General features: G+C 36.7%; 1 protein-coding gene across 2 annotated transcripts; it reads right to left on the bottom strand.

Annotated features, from left to right (window-relative positions):
- Positions 1 to 5,029: 5,029 nt before the first annotated feature.
- On the bottom strand, positions 5,030 to 15,108 carry LOC133287125 (expansin-A6-like). Of its 2 annotated transcripts, XM_061484678.1 has the most exons (5): positions 15,084 to 15,108; positions 12,934 to 12,970; positions 7,937 to 8,001; positions 7,110 to 7,428; positions 5,030 to 5,704 (listed from the first exon to the last, which is right to left on the bottom strand). In XM_061484678.1, the coding sequence occupies exons 1-5, from the start codon at positions 15,106 to 15,108 to the stop codon at positions 5,395 to 5,397; spliced, it is 756 nt and encodes a 251-aa protein (XP_061340662.1). In that variant the 3' UTR covers positions 5,030 to 5,394. The 2 variants fall into 2 exon arrangements, with proteins under 2 accessions (XP_061340662.1, XP_061340663.1); XM_061484679.1 differs by lacking the exons at positions 12,934 to 12,970; positions 15,084 to 15,108 and having other exon boundaries at positions 7,937 to 8,108.
- Positions 15,109 to 15,953: the final 845 nt, after the last annotated feature.

Genomic DNA, 15,953 nt, shown 5'->3' with positions numbered 1-15,953 from the left:
TATCAATTTCAAATTTCGAAATTTAAAAAAGAAGTGGGATATTAATGCACCTGTCTGCCACTAACTATTGCTGAACTCTTTTCTTTGGGTCTTTTGGTTTTTCGATAAATATGAAGAAAAAAAAACATTCAATGTTTTTTAAAATGAGGGTTAACAATTCCCATGTAGAAAATAGTGGGAATTGAATACAGTTGTCTCCACTAAAAGATGTTAAATTATTTTCTCACCTATATCAACTTCAAATTTCGAATTTTAAAAAAGAAAAGGGGTATTAATGCACCTGTCTGCCACTATTTAATGCTGAAATCTTTTCGCATTAACTATTTAGTTTAAATATTTTAAAAAAGAATTAAATATCTATTTTAGAATTTTGAATTAAATAAATTATTTTTTATTCTTCTGTTTTAAAATTCTATATCGTATGATTGTTTTTCATTCATCAGTTTTAAAATTCTCTATCTCGTATAATTAGTTCTCATTTTCCATCTTATCATTATGAGCATTGGCAACTCTTATATTTATGAGGATTCCATTCATTTATGCATTAACAATTTTCCATTTTTATTCATTGAATTGGCAACTCATTATTAAACGTAAAAGTGCAAACTTAAAAGTGCTTTCTAAAGAATTACAAAAATATCACAATCCCTATATAGTGTAAATGTCAGATTCTCATCCAAACCTTAGGCATAAATCCATGTAGAAAGTAATGGTATGATAAATGAGCTGCCACCAATAATTATCCAAATGTTTTCCCACCACTACAAAGTTTAAAATTCAAAATTCAAATTCAAAATTGAAATTTAAATGAAATTCAAAATTTAAAATAAATATTTCAGAAAATAATGAGTTATTATTAATTTGAAAATTTCAATGTAGAAAGCAGTGGGACATCGAATGAGTTGCCTGCCACCAACAAATGGTTCACTTAAATTTTAATTTATTTTAATTCGATTTTTAGAGTAAATTATATATTTATTTAATTTAAACTGTTTAACCTTTATTTTGCAATTTAAGATCCCATTGAATCTGTTGAGCAATTACAGTGTGTCATTTCAGTTCAAGAATCAGAAAAACCATTTATAGTGGCAACGACAATTACGTTTTAGGTGGCAATGATAATAAATGACATTTATAACTATTAATATTGTTTGATTTATGTCTTTAAATATTCTATTAAATCTGTACATTAAATTTTCATATATGTTATCTTTACCTACTTAAATGCCATTTAAAATGACGTTTCACTTACCCGTAACTATTAGCATGTAGGTCAACAGATTGGACTTCAGCGTAAAACGTAAAAGTCCTTTTTTAAAATGATGTTTCGTGCAGTTTTTATAACTTCGAACAGATTGTAATTATACCCGATTAATCCCTTTTTTAAAAATGTCATTAATCCTTGTTGCGTTGGTATTGTAAAAGTTTGGACATGGGGTATAACAATTTTTTCATTTAAATTTCAAATATATATGATCCTCCAACCACTACAACACTTACCATCTATTCGAAGTTCACACAATTCACAGTCACCTCCGAGGCTGAGAACCTAGCTAGACGTTTCAACTTCATCTCTCTTATGAGCCTGTCTGTTCTCACTTCAATTCCCAAAGCCTAGCCCTCACCTACACCTTAAAACCCAACCGCTGTCTTTTCCTTTTAATGACATTTATGCCTTTCCTTTCCTTGAATGGCGTAACCTACGTTAGTTCCTCTCTCTCATTCCCGAGATATAAGACATTATGGTCGTTTGGTACGTGAATTTTTACAGGATTCTCGGAAAACTGAATTTTTTTAAATTTTAAATTTTCGGATATTTTCGTAAACTGAATGTAAAAATCATATGTTTGAAAATTAAGATTCCCGGACAAATAAATTTTTTTTTCTGTACCAAACGCCAGAGAGAGAAGAAATCAATGTTAATTTTAATCATTTGTGAACTTAAATTTTATATCTAGTATAAAAACGTAAGTAATGCTGAACTTTTTTTTTGGGTCTTTTGATTTTTCGATAAATATAGAAAAAAACTTTAAATATTTTTTAAAATGAGGGTTAACAATTTGCATGTAAAAAATAGAAGAAGTTTAATACAGTTGTCTTCCACTAAAAGATGTTAAATTCTTTTCCCACCTATATCAACTTCAAATCTCGAAATTTCAAAAAAAGAAGAAGAAGAGAATATTAATGAACCTGTCTGCCACTAATTAATGCTGAACTCTTTTCTTTGGGTATTTTGGTTTTCGATAAATATAAAAAAAGCATTAAGTAATTTTTAAAATGAGGGTTAACAATTCTCATGTAGAAAATAATAGAAATTTAATACAGTTGTCTCTCATTAAAAGATGTTAAATTCTGTTCCTATCTATATCAACTTCAAATTTCGAGATTTCAAAAAAAGTGGGATATTAATGCATATGTCTGCCACTAATTAATGTTGAACTCTTTTCTTGGGATCTTTTGGTTTTTTTATAAATATGCTAAAAAGCATTAAATATTTTTTAAAATGAGAGTTAACAATTCTCATGTAAAAAATAATAGAAATTTAATACAGCTGTCTCTCACTAAAAGATGTTAAACTCTTTCCCCACCTATACAATTTTGAATTTTGAATTCTAAAAAAGAAGTGGGATATTACTGCACCTGTCTACCACTAATTAATGCTGATTTTCGCACTAACTATTTAGAATTATAAAACATTATTAATGTTTTTGTTATTAATAATAAAAATGTATTAAATTGAAAAAAGAATACAAACCAAAAGAGCACTGACAATACTTCTCTGCCTGAATCGCAAAATGACATGCATATTTTAAGACTCTTCCTGAATCGCAATAATAACACCAAGAATATTATAAGTCAAATTTTTTTTGGTAGGCTATTATAAGTCAAATTAAACTTTTTATTAACGTAGACATTTACTTAGTTTTTATTATACGTCAAATGAAAGCTAGATAAAATCATCGGACATTATAAAGCCAAGAATGATTGCGAAATATGATTTATCATTTACGTAGACATTTAATTTCAATAATTTATTCACATTTAATTTCGCTAGAGAAATAAAAAGAAAATAAGAAGGATATACAAAGGATACATAATAAAAGTCATACATAAAATAAAAAATAAAAAAATAAATAAGAAAAGGAAAGAATATATAATAATATATCTTTTTCGCTATTATGGAGCCACAATTGTGTGATGCATATTCAAATAAAAGAAAAAAAAAGGGAAGCTTCAAAATTGAAAAATCAAAAGAGGGTAACTCATATCTTCTTCAGTATTTCACAGCTTACAACAGCAAGTTTAGCTCTTCTCTGAAGATCTGCAAACTCCACATGCGCTTTCAAATAGTATGATAGTTGAAAGTGAACCCACCGTAAGGACGACAATTGTTCAGTTGTTTCCTCGCATTGAACATTGAGGACATATGCTTCCAAGCTCGTTTGCTGAACAAATGATCATCAAATCTACTTCCATGACCAACCCGCTCTAACAAAAGATAAACAAAATACCGATCCATCTCAGGTTCAAGATTGATTGCAAGAGATGAATTGGAAGAATCGAAAGAAAAATGAGAGAGAAGTGGGAAAATAAAAAAACCATAACAGATGTAGATCAGATCTAAGAAAAATATCCTATGATTTTACCTTTAAACTGTTTTCACTTTAAAGCCATAACAGATGCAGATCTATCCACGGAAATCTTTGAACGCAAAGATTCGAACATTATTCAATAAAAAAAAGTTCAGATTCACAAATCCAAAAGGAACAAAGAACAATGAGATGCAGTGAGAAAATTTTGTTACGATTAAAAAAAAAAATTCTTACCGCTGCACTGAGAAAATGAGATGTGGTGGCAGTATTATGAATCCTTCCATCCTGAAAAATGAATAAATCAGTCAGTATAAATTTTATGAAAATGAATTCATAGGGTTTGTTCATAAAGAAGCAGAAAATTATACCAATAGAACAATCCCTACACACATGAACGAAAAAAAAATGCAAGCAAGACAAAAAAAAGAAGCAACACTTCCCTATTTATAGGCAAAGTCGTAATTTTTTTTTTTATTTACAAAAAAAAAGTCGTAATTTGTTTATTTAAAAAAAAAAAAATTAGCTTGTAGAATACATTTCACTATTACCAATGCAGAAAATAGTGGAGGAAACTTAATTGTTAGGTGACTGATTTCAATTTCAATTAATACACTTTCCACCCATTTCAAATTTCAATTTTGAATTTTGAATTGGGAACATCATTAATACAGCTGACTGCACCAAGTATTTTATAATGATTTAAAAGAAACTCTCCCTCCTTTGTAGAATTTTTTTATTTACGAAATAAAAAATATTTCTAAAAAAAGTAACTTTTCAAACTATCTCCAGTGTGAACACAAAGCTGAGAATTAAGGAGGAAGTGACACGTCAGCAAAATTTTCAAAGTTTGGTTCTCTTTTCTATATATTAAGATATGTTAAACTTAAACTTTATAACAGTACATAACCAAATATTTTAAGTTTAAGACAGACAATATCTCCACAAAGTGTAACGAAAAGTACCATTGAGACTTCAAGGCCGTTGATGACCAATCAAATGTTGTATTCACTTCAACATATTAACCTAAATCCACTTCTATTGGGGGATGTTTATAAGGTATAGCTTTTCCTGCACTTTATAAATGATTTTTAACATTTTAAATTATACTTTTATAATGAACGTTTTAAAATCAAGTCAAATTAAATTCACTAGTTACACCAATGAGAACTAATTATGTCTTTAATTTGAATATTGTTCAATTCAACTAAAATTTTAATAACAAATTTAACTTATTTAGTTAACCAAATTATAATGTAAAAGTCTAATCTATGCATTTTTTCAATGATACATAATTAAAATCAACCTGCACTAACCAGTAAAATAAAAAATAAAGAAATTGCAACATTCATAACTCAAGCAATTATAACAAGTGAAATATATCATTATTTATAGGATAGTACATTTATGTTGATAATGATAATAAAACCATAGCTGCGGGCTACATGTTCCTGCAACCTCCTCAGCCCCCTCACATTTTAAGAGTAGTTGCTAGTGCTGGGTAATTAATATACCAGCAACGCCCGTTACATTATACTTTAGAAACACTTTCACATTTAATACAAACACACCCTCACTCTCTTTTATATTGATTATATAAATAAACTTACTTTCACTTTTACTTTCCCTAAAACTACCCTTCTCTTTAACTTTCTTTTAACCCAACCCACCCACTTCAAAACTTTCCCAGGAAAATACAGGAAAGTTAGAAGGAGGGAAACTGAACCAAACAAACAAGTCAAAAATAAGAGAGTCATTCATTTGTATTGAATGTTTTTTTTTTTTTTTTTTTTTTTTTTTGGGTTTAGACACGGAAATTCTTTCCCATGAAGGTTTGTCCGAACTGCCAATTAGGTGATGCCACGTTCCATGAGGTTGAGGTACGTCGGTCACTGCCGGTGATTCTAAAGGAGAGGGCCTGGCCCACCAAAATGGCATTGGATTGCCAATTTTGCCCCCAGTTGCGGCTCATGCTCATCCACGCAGTGTTGGTTCCTTTCACACTCACGCGCACGATATCTCCTGCACCCGCGACGTTGGTGATCAGCACCAGGTTGAAGTAACGAAAGCCGTTGATTGTGAATCTGATGCCTCCTACCTTTCTGCATGGTATCCTGCAACCAAATAAAATACATCAAAAAAATGAATTTAACTATTTTAATTCAATAAACATATCTAAGTTATTTTGTTCAATGTAAAATATATCATGTTCAAATTTGAGTCATTTTAAAACTAACACATCAATTATCATATGATATGTGCCATAAAAAAACATATGACACCTCATTAATTCACAAAATAGTTTGAATGAGATCAATATGTGATGGTATTCAGTGTAATTGCTAAATTGAAAATTAAAGTAAACAAATTCAAACTATAATGAACCATGAATAAAATTACATAGAGTAAAAAGTTAATTACGCAAAATATATTTTTGAGATGTTATTACAAAGCCCAAAAACATTGTACCTTTTTCTAAGGATGAGTAACACAATGACCTAAAGTCAAGGCATGGAAATACTAAAGGAAAATATTTAATATGGTCCAGAATCACTGAATTTTTTGGTGCTCCCTCTCACATTATTAATTTTTTCTTTCTTTTTTTCTTTCTGTTATTTTTCTTCTTTTTTAATTTTATCCTCCTATTTACACTAAAGGATCACCTAAAAAATGGCGGATTCACAATAAATTATCTCATACTAAAGATGTTTTTCTGACTTTAATTCCTGATTTTCAGGGATTTATTTTTCCTCAGGGCACATTTTACTAGGATACCCTCGAAGTACTGAAGAATTTGCAGATCGAGTTTTTGAATGACTATAATGCCCTAGGACAACTTGTCCTTTTGCTAACAACGGAGGTTATTTTAGTCATCTAAGGGAAAAGCTTCTTATTGATTTGATCACACATTAATCTTACAAAGCAAAATCTACTTTCACAAAATTAATGATTAGTTAGTTTACAAACGAAAGTATTTAATTATAGTATTAACGGTTTCTCAAGCCAATTTAAATCATATGATTACAATTTGAAGGGATCATTTAGTTTATTGCGTAATGCTTATCAAGGAATAAGGCTGTTCGGTGAGGTACGGAGAAGATTTTAAGATTTCCACAAAGGTAAAAATGGCTCTTTCTGTTGGTTTCCATTTCTGTGTAATCGACTAAACACCTTAATGGGGATTCTGATGAAACTGCTGAGGAGATTCTATTGGAGTTTTTTGTTTGTTTCCCACGAAAATCAGTGGATACTTGGGAAGAAAACATCGACAATAAAGGCAAAAACTTTCAACATTTGCTGTTCTGTTTTTCATGCTGGTACCTCACTATGCAATTTCATAATTTCAGGAGAATCCCATAATGGGGAAGGAAAAAAAAAAAGACTCAGAAGTTTTAGTTTTTTAAGGTTTCTTACTTATTTTCTGGGCATCCAAAAAGAGAAAACACTTGGAAAGGAGATAAATTGAAAGCAACCCATGAAGGGTAAAGGCAAGGGAAGAAAAGGGGTGGTTGTACTCACCGGCGGTAAGCGACGGGGACAATTCCGGCACGGTACTGAGCGATCTTGAGAAACATTGGCATGGCAAGGTCAAAGTGTGGTCGAGGTGGGTTGCACCAACCACCATTGTCACTAGGAAGAGCAAAGTTTGGTGGGCAAAAATTGGTTGCAGTGATCAAGATTGAAGGGTTCCCAGGGTTGCACCAACGAGGATCTTGGTCACACTTGATCTCAAAGCATGAACCGCAGCTCAAGCCATTGTTGAACAGTGCTGTGCTCAGTGCTGCAGTGTTCACACCATAGCCTTGGCTATACAAGTTTCCATACCCACAAGCACCACCTGAAACAACCAAAGAAATAAAAATAAAAAAGTAAAAAAAATTTATCAAATAACAATTGTGTTCATTACCTAAGTATTTCAGAAAATTTAACAAGAAATTGGATTGCATTGGAATTGGGCTTTTTCTAGATTTTGCAAATAAATGGAAAAAAATTGTGAGGGAAATATGAAAAATTTATTGAGTTCCAAGGGTGGGTTTGGAAAATGGGTCATAAAAAAATAAGTTTTTGATATGGTAAGACATGAAACAGAACAACATTTTCATATGAAAAGGCAAAACAAACGAGGGCTTGACATAGAATGGTACAAAATGGTTTTAAGAGACTAGAAATTAATGCAAAAATGAAAATGCAAAGTGGTGAGTGTAGTGATAAACAGGAAGCTAAAGATGATTACGGTAAAAGGGGTAGAAGAAAACAGAACAGAACAGAACAGAACAGACACATGGGGTGAGTTGTAGAGGAAGATAACGAAGAAAGAGAGAGAGAAAAGAAAGAAGGGGTTTTACCCATTGTTCCGGAGGCATCGCTGCCACCATAGAAAGTGGCATGAGCACTTTGCCATGGGCCTCCGCTGTAAACTCCAGGGATTCTACCACTTGTTGCAACAAAAAGAGAGACCAATGATGCAATGCAGAGGAGAACTATTCCAGCCATTGCAGGAGAGAGAGAGAGAGAGAGAGAGAGAGAGAGAGAGAGAGAGAGAGAGAAATGAGTTGTGTTGGTTTGAAGGTGAATGGAAAGTGAGAAGATAAGAGGGGTACTTATGGAGTGAGGCCAAGGAGTGGGAGGAATCAGGTGATAGACCTAGACCTGCACCTGCAGTACTTTCTTAACTAGTTGTTACCTTATTAACTCCTCTCTCTCTCTCTCTCTCTCTCTGTGAGTGTGTGTCACACACAATTTAATTGGTTCAAGTTTTTTTTTTTTTTTTTTTTCTGCAAGAAATGATTTGGTCACCTAATATTAAAGGAACAAGGATATGCATGTGCAACTCACATGGTCCTTCCTCATGTTAATACTGTTTGGGTCAGAGAGAGCGAGGCAAGTTGAGGTTCACTTTGAGTAGATGAGGAAATGGGAAACGCCACATGATAAATCTTGGAAAAACATTAGCAAATATTTGACATGAAATAGTGGGGGCCTGAGGGTTCTTGGTTTTCATACTAGAATCGATATTCAATGTTATCCACAATACAAACGAAGTGCAGTCATATTTAGCTTATCTTATGAGAAACATCCTTAACATCCAATTTTTAAACTCTTGATTGAGCAATAAAAAATAAAATTGCTTACTTGGATCAACACGAAGTAAGTATCATGATGTTTATAGTCGGCATCATAATAAAATGGCATGTTATTCATAATTTGACAGAGAAAAAAATACGATAACAATAAAAATAGTGAAGTCATTATTATGCTAATTTTTTAAGTATTTCTATCTACATAATAATAGTTTTCACATAAAAAAAAATATACTAAAGAAAAACAGATAGATGTAGGGAACGTATGCTTTCTCACAACTTGCTTGACTTGGAATAAATATCATGTAATCGTTTGGCGGAAGTTCATGCATTATCACCTCACTTCCGTTCTTTCTTTCTTCTTCTTTTTTCTTAATATTTCTTTTCCATTAGTGGATGAATGTAAACCATGGGATATTTTTTTTTTAAATTTAATACCATAATTATCCCTTTGTGTAAGTTAGATTCTTTGGGCATTCGCATGATCTAGGCGCAAAATCTAGACCGAACCGATCGATCCAACCAATTCACACAACAATCAACTCGGTATCGATTTTACGGACTAATTGTACAATCAGCTCAGTATCAAAGCAATGAATAGAGTATAACTCGCGTGGCGGTTCAACCGGTATTGAAAAAACTGGTTTTTGAATTTTTAAATCCATGATGTGTTGGGACTTGCCAAAAACATTTACCACTAGGCTAAAGGACTTTGTTGTTAAAGCAAATTTATTATTATATTTATTATATATTTTCATATAATTCTAGTTTAATGGTTGAACTAGTAAATCATTGATTGAATCAATTACTCATTAATCTAGTGATCCTACCTAGTCAATAATCAATTTGGATTTAATAACATTGAATTTAAGTACTCGTTCCTTAGTTAGAGATTGAGATGTGTCTTTTATGTTTAAAATTAATATCCAAGATATTTTCTTAAAATTTCTCGAATACAGTCGACAAATTAATTCCATCAACAATGGGAAGCACCTAGTGTAGACTTAATGCAATGGTTGTAATTTGATCAAAATTTTGATACCTACCTATCTTTGTCAAGTATTCCATTCATGTAAAAAAATAAAAACTAGAGAATAGGAATCCAACCTCCCTACGGCGGCATGAATAAAGGATTATAGATTTTTTTATATTTAATTTTTTTAAAGAAGGCAAAAAATAACCACTAATTTGGCTTAATAAGAGGATTATCTAACCTTAATATGACGCGGGCAATAAGAAAGTTATTAACCCTAACGAAATTAAAATTAAAAGACGGGGTAGGTCCCATCAACAAAAAAAGAAAATAAAAATCAAAAGACCGGTAGGTGTAGGTCCATTGAAAAATATATTTATTTTTAACCTGTAATTTTACTTTGGTTTTTTTATATCAGTGTTAGCAAACTGTCCTTCAACGACAAGTGTTATGATTTCGTTCTTCGAGATTAACTTGGCGTCATTTTTCTTTTCTGACCAGGGTATCCCGAATTGATGTAGACTAATCATGAGAATGCACTCGCTATTGGTAGTTAATCAAGAAATCCTATCACCGGTGATAGTTAAGAACTTGAGTAAATAAAAATGAAAGGAGTTTGGTTTGATCTTTATATGTTATATTTAGCAAAGAATTTAAATATCTTCGTCTCTATTCTGTCCAATACTTTAGATTAGTCTTATAGTCGGTTCAAATAGTCGAAGCTTGTAAAAATAACGTGAGAAGCCAACTTACCTCAAAATGATAATTAGGATTGAGTTAACTTAAAAAAAAAAGAAGAAATTCTCTAACAAATTCATAATTCAATGTTTGAACTTTGCTCTCTCTTTAGAAACATGATTCATTATTCACACTCTTATATAGATTATTGACGCCAATTAAAAGTTAATTTTAAATTGTGATATTGAAGGACTAACTTAGTTTTGCATTTCTCTTTAAACTAAAGTACCAAAAATATTTCTCATTTTAAATGATATAATTTTATGTTATTTTAAGTAAAATGATTGTATTTTGATATATATTTTATGTTTAGGTACCAAAAATATTTATTAAATTTACCCTAAACTCTAAACTTCAAACCCTAAACCAAAAATATTTACTCTAAAATTTATGTTCGTGAGATTTTATGTAAGATTTTATCAAATTTATGAATCTATTAAATATAGGCACCAACAATAAAATGGAATTTGGATAATTTTGTGATCCTTCTTTTATGTTCTTTCTCCTTGTTCTGGATTGCCCCTACCTGAACGGCCTGCTGGCCTGGGCCCAATCCTATTCAGAGAGGCCTATACTTGAGCGGCCCAAAGACCTGGGTCCAATCCCTCTCTATTCCCACGTCAGCCCTGCTGACCAACAACCATAAGCCCTACATCTTTCCTGCCTCCTGGGCGACTGCGCTTCCCCAGATGAGACACCAAAATATCCTACCTAGGGATGCCAACCCAGCAGCAGACCGCCCCAGGTACCATAAATAGTAACTCCCTTCACAGAGGGAGCAACAGACACTACTACCTCTGATACAGAGACTGCACTTCTGCACCCACAGCAGTGTCAGTCGCCCATGGTGCACCCCGAGGAGAGTTGACCTTCTCCTCACCTACTCACCCCAGCCAGATACCCACTCCTCTTATAAATACCCCTTCAAGACCAAAGAAGGGCATCTTATGTATCGTTATTCTGCCCATAATTCTTGAGTCACACACATACGTATCCCCCATTATCGTCTGTTAGCATTCATACTTGGGACGGTGCTTCCTAGCTTGGTCTCTACCTGTGCTAGAGCTATAACTCATACAATGACTCTTATCCCTGAAGGGAACATAGTGCGCTTATAAATCACATCGGTACATTGGCGCCGTCTATGAGAAATCTATAAACTTCTATTCCCACTCTCCGACCAAAAGATCTACAGAAAGCAAAACCTTATATCTTGAACGAAGCATGGCAGTCGCTACGAGAAGAACACACCAACCTAGAGCTACCACCCCCGAAGGTAAGGATCAGACGGTACATTCCAGCTCCCCGCAATCCATACAGTCAGCACCAGCCCAGCAAGCAGTTATTACGACTCTTCCACCAGTGTTACAGTCTGTCGATGCACAGTTTCTGTTGGCTAACGCTAGAAATAAAGCGCAGAGGGAGGCACCCAACCTGTGTCAAGTGGTGCAGATAGATCGCCACGTGGCCATACGTGAAGTTCAAGGGGAAAACTTGGCCTAGCTCCACCCCCACCTCTAGGAGTCCATTATGGTATGCCCATACCGGTCACAGTCCCCCAAAGAGTACAGCCCGCCATGTATCAACAGTCGCCCAGAAGCCAACCAATCGTTATGTACAACGACAATGGAATGCCAGTGACCACCAGACACCCTCCCGGACCTTACACCTACCACATTGGTGCCCCTTACCCCGTACCACCCATAGCTCCTGGAATGCCATTTCATGGTTACACAATACCATCACATAACGCAGCTATCACCCAACCTCAAGGGTCATATATGATCCTACCACCACCCCTACATGGCATAGACCACGCCCCGACTCTTTCCCTTTCAGTTGAAGCCCCCCAAGCGCCCCGCCCACCACCTGAAGCAAATGTGCATAACCTGAACACACGTGTTACGCCCATCAATACCTCTAGGCGCAACAAACCCCTAATTGACAACCTTCGCCTAACCCGTATACCTTTGGGTTTCAAAGGCCCTTCAAATATTACCACCTATCTGGGAGATATCGATCCGTTCGAGTGGATTCAAAAGTTTGAGGCGACAATGACCCTTCATGCTGAAACTGATCTCTTCATGTGCATAACTTTTCCCACACTTCTTGGCAGGCGGGCGTTGGCCTGGTACACCAGTCTACCAACAGGAAGTATCTCGTCTTGGGATGATTTAGCGAACAAGTTTCAAACTCAGTTCGCGACAAGCCGCCCAGTGCCCAAGTCTGTCCATTCCCTTGAAAAAATACACCAGCAGTCGAGAGAGTCCCTCAGATGCTTCTTAGACCGCACCAGCAGTCGGGAGAGTCCCTCGGATCCTTCTTAAACCGCTTTGACAAAGAGGCCTTGCTAGTTCAGGGCCTAGACCCCAAGGTACAGGTGCACATCCTGTTGTTAGGTTTGAGACAAGGGGCTTTCACATATGAACTAGCCCGCCATGAAATAACTTACTTAGAGGGAGTCAAGAAAAAAGCTCAGTAGTTCATGAGGATAGAAGAATACAAAGGAAGTAGGTCAGATGACAGCAACGACCGTGAGAAGAGGGCTAACAAAACCAAAGATCCAGACGAAGAAGAGAGAAAGACCACTAAACCCCCCGCCAGATATACGGCCACCCTGTAAGTAGAGGACCTTATCCACGCCAACCACACAATGTGATGCCAAACATTGTGTGGGACAACAACGACGTGGGCGATGTCATCCCTGGGCATGATGATCCCCTCGCCATTCAAGCCATAATCGCCACTTTTGGCGTAAATCGAGTCTTCATAGACCATGGTAGTTCTGCTGGCATTTTATTTTTACCTTGTTTCAGGGCGTTGGGGTTCCCAGTCGGTGACTTGAGCCCTGTTGTAGGGGAATTATATGGTTTCAATGCAACTGTCACCAAACCCCTAGGTGTTATAAGCTTGCGGCTGTCTATGGGTACACTGCCTACTTCAAAGTCTGCCGACATCCAGTTCTTAGTGCTCGATACGCCCTCCGCTTATAACGTCATTCTGGGAAGGAGAATGTTCGCCGCCTTCGAAGCAAGCGTCTCCCATCCACACCAAGCGATGAAGTAAGTGGCGGGGGATAACAAAATTGCAATAGTCTGAGGAGACCAAACACTGGCCAGGAGTTGCTATAACATATCTCTCAGACCCCCTTCCAAAGTTACTTTCAGAAACCAACCCACACCCCAACAAGCATTAGCACAAGTCACCCATGAGAATTCCAGCAAGAATGGGAAGGAGCACGAACAATGTTTCTTGGTGGAATTTGATGCTAGAGACGACCCGAGGATGGAACACTCTAGACCCACCCGGATGGAGCGTTAGAGCACGTTATGCTAGGCGACACTGACCAGCAAACGACAACCATTGCGGCGATCATGGAGCCAGAGTTGAAGTGCAAGTTAATCAAGTTGCTAAGAGACAATAGGGACCCATTCGCGTGGAAGCCGTCTGACATGCCGGGAGTTGACCCCGAAGTGTGTTGCCACAGACTGTCGGTTGACCCCAAGGCCAAACCTATCGCCCAGAAGAAAATGAAATTTGGGCCTGACCGCCAGAAGATCATTGATAAAGAAGTCAAGAGGCTCCATGATGCTGGCTTCATGAGAGAAATCAACTACTCAACCTGGCTATCCAACCCTGTCCTGGTAAAACAATCCAGCGGGGCGTGGAGAATGTGTGTTGATTACACAGACTTGAACAAAGTATGCCCCAAGGATGCATACGCTTTCCCTAGCATTGATCAGCTGATGGACAATGCTTCCAGATTCAAAGTGCTCTCCTATATGGACGCATATTCTGGCTACAACCAAATCCCGTTGCTCAAGGAAGATGAAGATAAAACGACGTTCATCACTCAGAACGCCAACTACTGCTATACCATGATGCCCTTTGGACTGAAGAACGCAAGCGATACCTATCAAAGAATGAAAAACAAAGTTTTAAAGGAACTGATTGGTGACATCATTGAAGTTTACATAGATGTTATGATCACCAAATCCCGGTCGTCTAAAGAACACCTCCAACACCTTCAGAACGTGTTTTACAGGTTGATAGAATATAACATGAGGCTGAACCCCAACAAGTGCGCGTTCAGGGTACTAGCTAGAAAGTTCTTTGGTTTCATGCTCACCGAGAGGGGCATAGAGGTGAACCCAAACAAGTGCAAAGCCGTACTAGACATGAAGAGCCCTCAGACCGTCAGAGAGGTGCAACAGTTAACCGGGAAAATTGTAGCCCTCACCCATTTCCTTGCAAACTCAGCACACAAATCTCTCCCCCTCTTCAGCCTACTAAGAAAAGGAACAACTTTCTAGTGGACTGAAGAAGGTGAAAAAGCTTTCCGGGAATTCAAAAGAGTCCTGCCTTGCCCACTTGTCCTCACTAAGCCAGAAAATGGCGAAACTTTATACCTATATCTCACTGCGGGAACAGAAGCTATAGGTGCTGCCCTAGTCAGGGAGCACAGAGTTGAGGGGCAGAAACCGGTCTATTTCGTAAGCAAAGTTCTACAAGATGCCGAGCTCAGATACTAAGTTGAGAAAGTAGCACTCACGCTTATCTTTACTGCAAGGAGGTTAAGACCGTACTTTCAATGCCACCCCATTGTGGTCAGAACCAACCGGCCCATTCGTCAGGTCTTGCACAAACCTAACCTCGCCGGAAGAATAATGTCATGGGCGATTGAGCTGTCCGAATATCAACTCAAATATGAGCCAAGAACCGCCATCAAAGCTCAAGCCCTGATCGGTTTCATAGCTGAAATGACACATACCGCCAAACTTGATAATCAGATCGCCAGGTCCCCAGCATCAGCAGTATGGAGGCTTCACGTTGATGGCTCCTCAAACGCCAAGGGTTCTGGAGCTGGTATGATAGTCGAGAGTCCAGACGGGCTGGCGGTGGAACACTCCCTGTCCTTCAATTTCCACACCACCAATAATCAAGCAGAATATGAAGCCATGATAGCTGGCCTGCTCCAAGCCAAAGAGTTAAGAGCCCAACGCCTAAGAGTCCTCAGTGATTCTTAGCTGGTAACTTTTCAAATCTCAGGAGAATACCAAGCCAAAGGCCCGTTGATGTGCAAGTACCTTGAAAAGGTAAAAGAGATAATGCAAACCTTCGAGGCGGTCGAAGTGGTGCATATCAGGCGGTCAGAGAATACCCAAGCTGACATCCTCGCCAAATTAGCCAGCACCAAAACCTCAGGTAACAACTGCTTCATCATTCAACATAATTTGCCTAACCCATGCATCGTCATGAGTATTTTAGATGCAGCAGCTGAAATCGCCGAAGAGACATGGACCACGCCCATTGTCTATTACTTGTCTGAGGGAGTCCTCCCATCTGATTAGAAAGAAGCTAGGAAAATGGTGCGGAGAAGTGCGCATTTCTGCATGGTACAAGGTGTTTGTACAAAAAAGGATGGTCAACCCCACTCCTGAAATGCCTAAACCTCAGTGACGTGAAGTACATCCTAGAAGAAATCCATGAAGGGATTAATGGCCATCACATGGGCGGGAACTCACTGGCAAAGAAAGCACTCAAAGCTGGCTTTTACTGGCCAACCATGGA

The sequence above is a fragment of the Gastrolobium bilobum genome, unplaced genomic scaffold (genome assembly GCF_033153095.1).
Source record: "Gastrolobium bilobum isolate Gb01-03AN ecotype WA unplaced genomic scaffold, APGP_CSIRO_Gbil_v1 utg113087, whole genome shotgun sequence".
Taxonomy (NCBI): Eukaryota; Viridiplantae; Streptophyta; class Magnoliopsida; order Fabales; family Fabaceae; genus Gastrolobium; species Gastrolobium bilobum.
The sequence above is the reverse complement of the archived record's forward strand: the minus strand, read 5'-3'. Positions and strand labels throughout refer to the sequence as shown.

Excerpts from the sequence above, each read along its gene's own strand:
- LOC133287125 (XM_061484679.1), bottom strand. The coding sequence starts at position 8,084 with ATGGCTGGAATAGTTCTCCTCTGCATTGCATCATTGGTCTCTCTTTTT. Across the intron at positions 7,429-7,936 it reads CGATGCCTCCGGAACAATGG|GTGGTGCTTGTGGGTATGGA; the intron begins GTAAAACCCCTT and ends TGGTTGTTTCAG. Across the intron at positions 5,705-7,109 it reads GTCCCCGTCGCTTACCGCCG|GATACCATGCAGAAAGGTAG; the intron begins GTGAGTACAACC and ends ATTTGGTTGCAG.